The sequence below is a fragment of the Sebastes umbrosus genome, chromosome 11 (genome assembly GCF_015220745.1).
Source record: "Sebastes umbrosus isolate fSebUmb1 chromosome 11, fSebUmb1.pri, whole genome shotgun sequence".
NCBI classification, from domain to species: domain Eukaryota; kingdom Metazoa; phylum Chordata; class Actinopteri; order Perciformes; family Sebastidae; genus Sebastes; species Sebastes umbrosus.
In genome coordinates, this window is record NC_051279.1 from 29,036,349 (window position 1) to 29,047,108 (window position 10,760).

The window sequence follows — 10,760 nt, forward strand, 5'->3', positions numbered from 1 at the left end:
GGCGTCCGTCTGGCGGAAAATGCTGATGTACAAATTGAACTGAAAAGCTTGTTGCTTAATCCTCCGTTGCCACCTATCCCTTAACTATAGAGCCTGCTGCATTTCAGCCCAATGCAAAGTTCTGCATGGCACTGCCCCCCCCTCGCCCCTCTTCCCCACAAATACATCCTCAGTAATTCCTGCCAAGCCAGAGATTTACACTGAACAGCTATTAGGGCGTGCCAGCTACTTTCCTGCTCTGGAAATGGTGCTCACCATATGATCCCCTTTCATTATCACCTATTAAGAACAAGAAATTAACATTTCATGTATTTTTTTTTAATTGCTGAAACAATTTATGAAGTCAAACTCGAGGCTTGGCCAATAATTGTACTGTATATTGCTGACAACATTATTGTGACAGAACGTGAGTCATATTTCCAAGGAGTCCTTTTCCTTTCTCTCGTCCAAGATTCAGTCAAAACCCTTATATCAATTTTGACACACTCCATGAAAATGTTTTGATTAACTGTGGCTAATTAAATCGAAACAAACAATAAGAATCTTAATACAGACATAAAAGTTGTTTACGTCCCCGCAGTGGAAGACTGACAGACTTTATTTCTCGAAACATGGCGGAGGCGAGTTTCCTGTTGCAGGCGCAGCTGCCTGTTTCTCTTCTGGGGGCCATGGAGATGTCAAAGCCTCACACAAATGCGATGAACCCAATATCCATATCCATGATACATCAAAACCTCGGCGTGGCACAAAAATAACTGCAATACCTCAGGAGCAACCTCAGAAATCCCCTTAATTGAGCAATATCTTCATTCCTGATCCGTGTGCATCAGCGAGGTGAAAAGGGACCGTGCAAGTTAAATGAAAGAAGAATTCATGATGTGTGGCGGCCTCTCTCACTCACCCTGGCTATTTCCCCTCTTGGCAGGGGCCAAATAGAGAATGTTAAATGAGGCAATTGTGTCCCGGAGGCAAAAAGAGGAAGAAAAAAAAAAAAAGCAGGCAGTGCCCCTGCTCTCTGCTCCAACCCTGAGGAGCATTCTGCAGCATGATGAGGTGCATCCCAGCACCCAAACAGCTCAGACCAGACCCAACTTCACTATTATACAACTACACACACTGCTCATTAGTCAAATAATACTAATCAAGCTGGTGTTTGGTTGTACAATGCACAAAAAATGTGCAGGTTAAAAAGAAAAAATATCAACCTTTGGATAGAATGTACGGAATTTAGGCTAAATCTCAATATGCTCAGACAAATAGCATAATTCTTATTTTTGGCAGTTGTAACTAAGTACATTTACTTGACTACTGTATCTGTAAGTAAGTCCCAGTGAACGGAAGTTAGAGCGTCTTTAGTTTAGAAATGCACCGATCCGACTTTTTCAGTCCCGATAGAGATACCTGGGCTTTGGGTATATCAAGTACCGATCCGATACCAATGTTTAATGTGTTTTGAAAATATTCTGTATTGGGCGACCTGTAGCTCACCCAGTAGAGCATGCCCCCCATGTAGGCTGAGTCCTTGGCAACGGCCCGGGTTCGATTCCAACCTGCGGCCCTTTGCTGCCTGTCGTCCCCTCTCTCTTCCCCCTTTTCCTGCTCTAAAAAAAGGCAATAACAGCCCTAAAGAAATAATACAAAATTAATAAAAAAATAAATAAGCTGTATGCCTCACTGTGTGGAAGTGACCGGGATCATTCTTTTATGTGTAAGGCAACATCAGGCTTGATTTAAACATCGCTTTCCTAACTTTGTAAAACAAAATGTAACAAATACATACGTAGATATAAATTTACTGAATTGTTATTTATTATTCAAATAATAAATCGTACACCAGCAACTTCGTAAGAAATCTTCAAAATTAACAGGAATTACAATTCAAGTGTAAACCTTTTTAATGCAGCAACAAAGTGGTCAAATTTTAAACAGAAACTAAAATTCCAGTATATAATGCGTATAGTATATAAACATGAAATTGAATTGAATAGATCGGCCCCATTGTCACCGATATTGAGTCAGTTATGTCCTGATATCCGATATTGGTATCGTTGCATCCCTATTTTAGAATATACTGTGAGTATATATATATTATATAATATTTGAGCGGTGTACCTTCACATTTGATTGGACCGCTAAAAAGCAAGCAGGCTTCTAATGATGTCACTAAAAGCTGCAGATTGATTGATGGATGGATGTCATGATGTTTTTGGTTGAAATTGGTTGGCGCTAGCTTACGTGAGCACACGTCAAATTTTGTTTTACAGGAAGAAAGGATGATTGGATTTTGATATAAAAATACAAAGATTTTTTTGTCTTTTTTTTTTTTTTTGCATATTGTCAAATAGGTGCAGAATATGACCAGGGATGTGATCTAACTGGATTAGAAAGGCATTTTTTCATTTCATCTTGACTTTAAGTATAATTTTGGGGTACTGTACGTGCACTTTGCTTGAGTATCTAAAATGAATGCTCTTTTATATTTTAATTTACTACATTTCAGTGAGGAATATTTTATTTTTTACTCCTCTAAATTTATTTGACAGCTGTAGTTACTAGTTACACACAAAACGTGATCATCTTAAAGAAAATGTGTTAAAAACGACACAATAGAAGCGAGAATTAGCACCATCATGACCTACTACAACAACAACAACAGTAAAATGCTTAAAGATGATCAATTATCAAAATCATTTTCTGTAGATCTAAACTAATCCTTTCAGATCAACACAACTTTACTTAATGACAACATCAAGAGCCCCACAGACGACGAGCACCAGGATGTACTGTCAGCCGAGGCCTGTAGAAATACCAGGATGTAGATCTGTTAGCATTCAGTGGCGGTGGCAGCAGGAAACTGATCTCCCCTGCAGTCCCACACTGTCAGCTATACAGACATACTCCACGGTGACACCTCTGATAATCAAAGCTTTGTCTGGGTCTTAAAAGGACGTACTTGAACAACAGCGAGACCAGAGGCCCTCTTTGCCTGTAATGGCCTTTGGACATCAATATTTAAATCTTACATCTCTGTTGTGATTAGAATGCTTGCCTTTCTCTTGTTTTTTTTCTTTCACCCCCTCTCTCTCCTGAAACAACAAGGTGGGGGTGAAAAAAAGGCTTAAATCGATGATCTTTGAGTCTAAACTAGATTCCTAAGCAGTTTGCCACTCTCAGCAGCAAGATAAGATAAACTCTCTTTGACCTGAGAGATGAAGTTGCCATGACGATCAGGGAGTCCACTTTCTCTATTGATATTTTGCTGATGTAACAACAAATGGAACCAGATCCCGCTCTTGATAATGGTGATTAATTAATACCAATATTGATCTCTACAAGCAAGAGACAAGGCTATTAACTTAAAGCAGGCTGAAAGTCAATTGTTACCTGGGGGCTCAATGGGCATCATTGATATCAAATCTAAATAAACAGGAGAGGAATACGGTCAGGGAGAGACAATACACAACACAGCAACAGCAGTTTGTCTTTGCACACATTTCTAAAATTAACATTTAGTTCACATTGGTGGCAGTTACAGTGTCTGCAAAAACACAATGGTGACAGCCTGGACCGGCGGTTATTGGAATAATAGCGGTGGAATTCAGGAAAGAGGAAGATAAAGAGGAAACTGCGCGAGGAAGTGACCTCCACCTTTCGCAGCAACCCTGCCCACATTTCACACTGCTGTCCAGGCACCGCAGGCTACGGCTATACGGCGACGGAGAAAGGGCAGGATTAGGCACCGTCAGTCCATCGCCTGCCAACCGCAGCTCATCACACACATCACACACACACACACACACACACACACACACACACACACACACACACACAGCACTGTTTTCAACAAAGGAAGCAGCAGCTGCTATACATTCCTCTCCCTATAGCTGTTGGAGCCTGTGACATAAGCAGCAATAGTAAATACTAGGGCTGTCAACGCATTAATGCAATTGATCTTTCGGAGGTTGTAGCGGGCTCAGTTTTAAAGTGAATATACATATATATGATATCAAATAAAACTAAAAAACCTAAGGAATCCATCGGTACCAACCATGTTATACTAGCTTGTCTGGTAGGAGGCCAAATAACGCTCGAAACTTGCGCAAAATTTTGGCGAGGAAAAACTGACATGGCCATATTCAAAGGGGTCCCTTGACCTCTGACCTCAAGATATGTGAATGTAAATGGGTTCTATGGGTACCCACGAGTCTCCCCTTTACAGACACACCCACTTTATGATAATCACATGTAGTTTGGGGCAAGTCATAGTCAAGTCAGCACACTGACACACTGACAGCTGTTGTTGCCTGTTGGGGGATGCAGTTTGCAATGTTATGATTTTAGCATATTTTTATGCTAAATGCAGTACCTGTGAGGGTTTCTGGACAATATTTGTCATTGTTTTGTGTTGTTCATTGATTTAAAATAATAAATATATACATAAATTTGCATAAAGCAGCATATTTTAGTATTAAACTTGACAAAATCTCCCTTTAAGGTGTATTTTGAACAAATTAAGAAATGTGCGATTAATCGCGATTCAATATTTGAATCGATTGACAGCCCTAGTAAATACTTTTTCTATACAAGAAACATTGTACTTTAGGCACAATAGAAACAAAACATTACAAGAAGATGACATTCATCTGCGTTGTTGTTTTGTGTCAAAAAGTGAGGAGGCAATCGGGGGATCCTTCAGCTAAGACGAGGCAACGGCACAAGCTGTTATTGGCAGGGAACAGATGTTTGAGGGAAAGTTGGCATTCAACAACCATTCTTCTTCTGACAGAAATCAACAAGAGAAACACGAGAGACAAGTCGCGATTGTCACCCGATGAAAGAGAAACCCTTAAATATACAGGGAGGCTGGCATGCAAACATTCTTTTTTGATTCGACACCCCCAAAACATCTGACTGCTGGTAGCTGCCAGCGTTTCGCGGGCCAACGGGGTGAAATGCGTGCGTATACGACTTCCACGGCATCAGCGCGCCTTTCCTTATATAAGAAAGCTGAGCTAAGTTGTAGTAAGAAAAAAAAAAAAAATGGACGAGGAGTCTGTTCACTAAGAGAGAAAAAAAATACATCAAGCTAACAGCTCTGCTAAAAACACATGCTCGTCGCACATACTGTACATGCAGCGATGTATACACAAGCAAACACACACACACACACACACACACACACAAATTCAGATACAGGATGTTGGCAGTCAATTCAGTAAACACTCCCCTTATCCCTTACTACTGTAATCTGCCTCTGATAAATGCCCCTCAAAGATAGAAATGTCACCTGATATGGTAAACAGTATGCTGACGTTACATAAAGTGGCCTTATGCTAAGGAGTTGGAGAGATTAACTGTAGAGCGGAGATGGGAAAAAATAGTCTCTACGATAAAAAAGAATAAAAACAGACTTTTAGCTCTCACAGGGAACCTTCAGTTCCAAACTGACTAGTTGAGAAAAGCAGGGAGCTAATTATAATAATCCAAGGGTTGTACGTACATTGTGTCAGATTTAAGATGGTGGTCAGTAGAAACAGAGGCAGAACACAATTAAAAATAACGCGTTAACGCAAATTCATTTAAACACACTCATTTCTTTAACGCAACTTAAGCGCTTTTTAGGTTGTAACGGGCTCAGTCTTATAGCTAGAATGAAGATACTGGCATCAGATTAAACTACAACATCTAAGGAATCCATCGGTACCAATCATGTCACACTAGCTTGTCGCGAAAGAGTCTAAATAACGTTCCAAACTTATGCTAAATTTTGGTTTTAGGTTTTCAAAGGGGTCCTTTGACCTCTGACCTCAAGATATGTGAGTACAGACATGCCCACTTTATGATAATCACATGCAGTTTGGGAGCAAGTCATAGTCAAGTCAGCACACTGACACACTGACAGGTGTTGTTGCCTGTTGGGCTGCAGTTTGCCATGTTATGATTTGAGAATATATTTTTTATGCTAAATGCAGTACCTGTGAGGGTTTCTGGACAATATTTGTCATTGTTTTGTGTAATTGATTTCCAATAATAAATATATATATATATATATATATACATACATTTGCATAACGCAGCATACAGTACTTGCATGTTCCCATGTTGATTAGAGTATTAAATACTATTAAATCTCCTTTTAAGGTACAAAATGTGCGATTAATATGCGATTAATCGTGATTAAATATTTTAATCGATTGACAGCCCTATATGAAATATATTAGTAAAACAATGCATCTAAGAAAATGGGATAGGAGAAGCAATATTTACCAAAGCATCACTAGTCCCTATTCCAACTTTATCCACAAGGTATTATGAGTAAAAATAAAACAAAAAGGCATTACTGTACACTGCAGTGGAGCAGCTTTACAGATGTAAGATCACTATCGCATGAGTAGATTAGGCATTTGGACAGTATGACATAGTGGTACAGTAAGCTCTGGGGACTCGTGCACTTGCCGCTCGGGTGCTGTACAAACTTACAGTAGAAGAGCAGTGTAATCACTACAGCATGGCGCCGGATGCTGGGTGGACGACCGTCGAGCATAAAGGAGGCAACATGAATTCTCAGACGGTCCATACGGAGAAGACAACAGGAGAGGGGAGAGAACACTAAGTCAGTTTAATAAGCACATTTGACATTAGACGTCCGCCCGTGGCCTCAGAGGGGCCGCTTCGATGTGTTCCCATAAACACTGGCGGAGGCACGCTCCCTACATCATCCAGATTCCCCTTTACGCCGCGAAACTTTGGGGGGCAATTTTGCAGAAAAATTACTCTGAGGGGGCCTGGTTTCAATTCAGCCTGTTCATATCTTTCCTTCCTATTAAGCATCAAAACGTTCTCCTCTCAGTACGAATAGAGGTATGGACACCAGCGGCAGCCGGGGAAAGGCGAGAGGGGGGGGGACGATTGGGTGGGGGAGGAAATGGGGGAGGGAGGGAGGGAGAAGAGAGGATATAGAGGGAGCTTGGTGGAATTCACACATCATATTACAGCAGCTAATCGCAATCCGCAGAGCATCAGCGATATTTTCATCACTCCTGTCAAATTCCACTGACCCGCCTCGGAACGGCTAACAATCTGGGCAATTTATTGGCATATTGGCACGGGGTGATAAGGCTAAAAACAACAGCAGCTAGCAGCTGGCCCTGGGAGATGAGCTGATAACATTGATATGTGCTCCCACACAAAACACCTCCACCACTATCTCCTCTTTCTATCAAACTCTTATTACAATAAAAGTGTATGGGTTTTTTTTTTTTTTCCTTGGAAAAGCAACAAGGGGAGGGGGATACAGAAAGGGGGCCAGGAATATATATTTATATATATATATATATATATATATATAAGAAAAAAGGATCAGATGTAACGTTTCGCAGAAAAAAAACAAGGGGGGAAAATACATAATTTATCACTGTATTATCGGGATATCCAGGCAGCCTAATCAAGGAGCACTGAGTGACTATTTTTTGCCTTATCATCCAAAGTGGTGGAAACGGAGAAGGAATTATCAGCCAGCTGCAGATTGCTGGGCTGGAATTTTAATGGTAATAATCGGGTTTCTGATGGTATATCTTCTCTGCTTATCTTTCCCATTATCTGGCCTTATCTCCCCAGTCATCGGAGCAAATTAATGGTGCTCTTTCAGCATCGCCTTTTTATCGCCGCTCAGAGAGCACCCAAGGGGAAAGAATAAGCAAAATATTAAAATACTGCATAAATCACAATTTTAGATAACGGCCCAATGTATGCAGGAGGAGGGGGTGTGCAGGGGTGGGGGGACTGCGCCCAACAACCTTTTTGTCCTTTAGAATGACTGTCTGTGCTGACTTTCTGTGCACTGCCTCCTCTTGCCTTTTTTTTTTCCCAGAGTTCCCGGGGTAGCAAGAGAGGATCTAGGCTCCTCGTGACCTTTTCTGTTTCTAACTAGAGCTTGATTATACGACTGCACACAGCCTCCATATTAACAAGATCTTTACACATGACATACTAATTCACACGAGGCCGGGTCACAAAGCGCGACACGAACGTTACACTTCCCTTTTTGCTCGACAACAAAATTCGGATGCGACGACGGGATTGGTCCAAAGACGAGTGTGGGCCTATCACGTCACACGTCGTCGTGCTTCTTTGTTGATTAAAAGCGGTTGCGGGTTCGTTGTGAATGCCAGCAAAAATATACAAACTCAAAGGTAGTTTCTGCAAAATAATTATTTTCATTCAGAGTTTATGGCAATTATACTGTAGCAAACTGGTCTAAACAATATTTATGCATTAACACATTTTTTTTTTAACAACACCTTTTCCCCAATAATCTAAAAAAATAAAATAATAAACTGGTTGATCTTAAAATGTTGTTTTTCAAAAAATATGAAATAAAATATATTAAATAAAAATATTAAAAATACTAATAAATCCAATTCTCTTTACCTAAAAAAGCAAGGAATAAATTCTGAACCAGATTGTATTAAAAACTTTTTTTAAACGTACGATTCATAAATATTTAAGAGGTGAAACAATAATAATTGGGTGTAAAACAAAACATGGCGACACACACAAATGTCTTGTGTCGCCGAATCTGTGTCACACAAATGTAATAAGAGCTCTTGTATACCAACATTGCACATGTCCTCATGCATGGGAGCTCACAGACACACACACACATGCAAACACACACACCCACACATGGACACACACATCCAAATGTTGCCTTGTAGTTGTGAATTCTCCACAATATGTCAAAGCACAGATAAACAGTATCATGAGCACAAGACAAATCAGTGTTTGTGGTTTGATATTTGATATTTTGACCCCAGAGTAACCACAGTTTTGCTTTTAGCCTGTTAACAACAGCAGCAGCAGCAGCTAGGAGTACCAGCATACAGTGGATCAACACACACACACACACACTGACTGTACACACACTCAGACGTCAGCTGGATCTGTGAAAGTGTGTTTATGTCCATGTGCTTGTGTATGTGGGCGTTGGTGTAAAAAAAATCCCCACGTATTTAAGAATCATCTACAGGCTCTTTAAAATCATTTAAATTATGAAAAGTTGTTTAAAAATAAATCATAAAAAATACATTTATCATTACTAAAAATTCCACAATGTGACACACTTTAGAATTATGTGAACCACGAGGCTATACTTAAAAATGTTATATTTCTCTGCCTTAAAAAACAAATAATATTCCTCTAAATTTCAGTTTAAATTCCCATCTAAATTTGAAAATCAAGATCAACACTTTCCCCAGAGAAATTATGGAATATAACTCAATTAAATAAAAATTAAAAGATGACATAACTTGACACACTTTTACTGCCATACCACGAGGTACCCTCAATATTTATACAATATGTCTGGGCTTTACTGTGAAGTTTGAAAAAAGTGTATGTGTGTGTGTATTTATGCACACACACACACACACACACACACACACCTGCAAGTGTGTAAGTGGAAAAGGGGGGAAAAAATGGTGTGTGTGAGAGACACACGTGTGTGTGCTACAAATAAAAATAATAGCATTATAATTCAAAAACAGATGGGGCCTTTTAAAGCAACACACAGATTCAGTGTGTATTATAATGTAGAATTAATGGGGATTAATTGGCATAATAAAGAGCAAACCAGTCTGATGCACAATTTTTTGGGATGAAAACTACAATAGTCACATGAAACAAACAAGAAAATAAGTTATTTTTTGCTACAACTTGGCAGCAGCAGCAGCAAGCAGGGAAACTTTTATACTCCGACAGCACCGTGGGGTTTGGGTTTTGTAAAGCAGCTCTTACCAAAAACACAACATGTATATGTACGGAGGGAGCGTGTGTATGAAACCGTGACAGGCAACACATGAGCTGCTGCTGCTGAATCAGCCTCAGCGTGGTGGTCACTATATCATTACAATATACAGCAAACTCTAAGAAGAAGAAGCTCGGAGACGCGGTGCGTAAAGCGGCTAGACGACATTTACAGGAGAGAAGAAGAAGAAAATAAAAGGCAAACTTACGTTTGATCTGCCTGGGGTTGCTCTGCTTCCTTCGGGACATGCCTGCTGTGCGGCTGGTCAGTGAATCCAGGTGTAGTACTGACAGATCGATAGGTTCTGGTTCATCCAAGCAGCCGGGTTTGGGTTTTTTTGTGTGTGTCTGATGGAAATTGGGAAAGAAAAAGAAGAAGAAGAAGGGGGGCACCGGCACTTTTTACGCACAAGTCTATCGTTCCGTCTGTCTTTCCTTTATCTTTCTCGTTTCTCTGGCTCTGGCTCTGGCTTTCTCTTCCCCCCCCCCCTCTCTCTCTTTCTCTCTCTCTCTCACACACACACACAATAATACACACCCTCTCTCTCTCTCCTTCTCTCTCTCTCCTCTCTCTCTCTCACTCTTCCTCAGCACCGTGCTCTCCGTGATGATGATGAGGAGGCTGCGCTTCGCCGCGATCCGCACGGACTGACTGGGGAGGTGAAAGCGTTTCGCGCTTTTGTTTGAAGATAAGGTTTGTTCCTCCCCGGGTACCGTAGCCGCAGCTCCGGTGAACTTCACTTGATCCACAATTACTTTAACTTCCACTTATTAATTAGCGTCGCCCTTAATTAGCGCCAGTTTTTTTTTGTGGGGGGGTAAATATGAACTGAGATGGAGACAAACTGAGCATCAGTATCATCAGGACACAGTCACAATATAATAATAAAAAAAATCATCCCACTCGCTTTTATCTCAGGTAAACATTTTTTCTCACACCTTTTATTTTTTAAAGC

At 40.4% G+C, this 10,760-nt stretch overlaps 1 protein-coding gene across 1 annotated transcript in view; it reads right to left on the reverse strand.

Moving 5' to 3' along the window:
* Positions 1–10,349, reverse strand: part of zfpm2a (zinc finger protein, FOG family member 2a) — a 142,042-nt gene extending 131,693 nt beyond the window's left edge. The window contains 1 exon segment of the mRNA XM_037784426.1: positions 10,014–10,349. Coding sequence (XP_037640354.1) covers positions 10,014–10,053 — 40 coding nt within the window. The 5' untranslated portion in view covers positions 10,054–10,349.
* Positions 10,350–10,760: the final 411 nt, after the last annotated feature.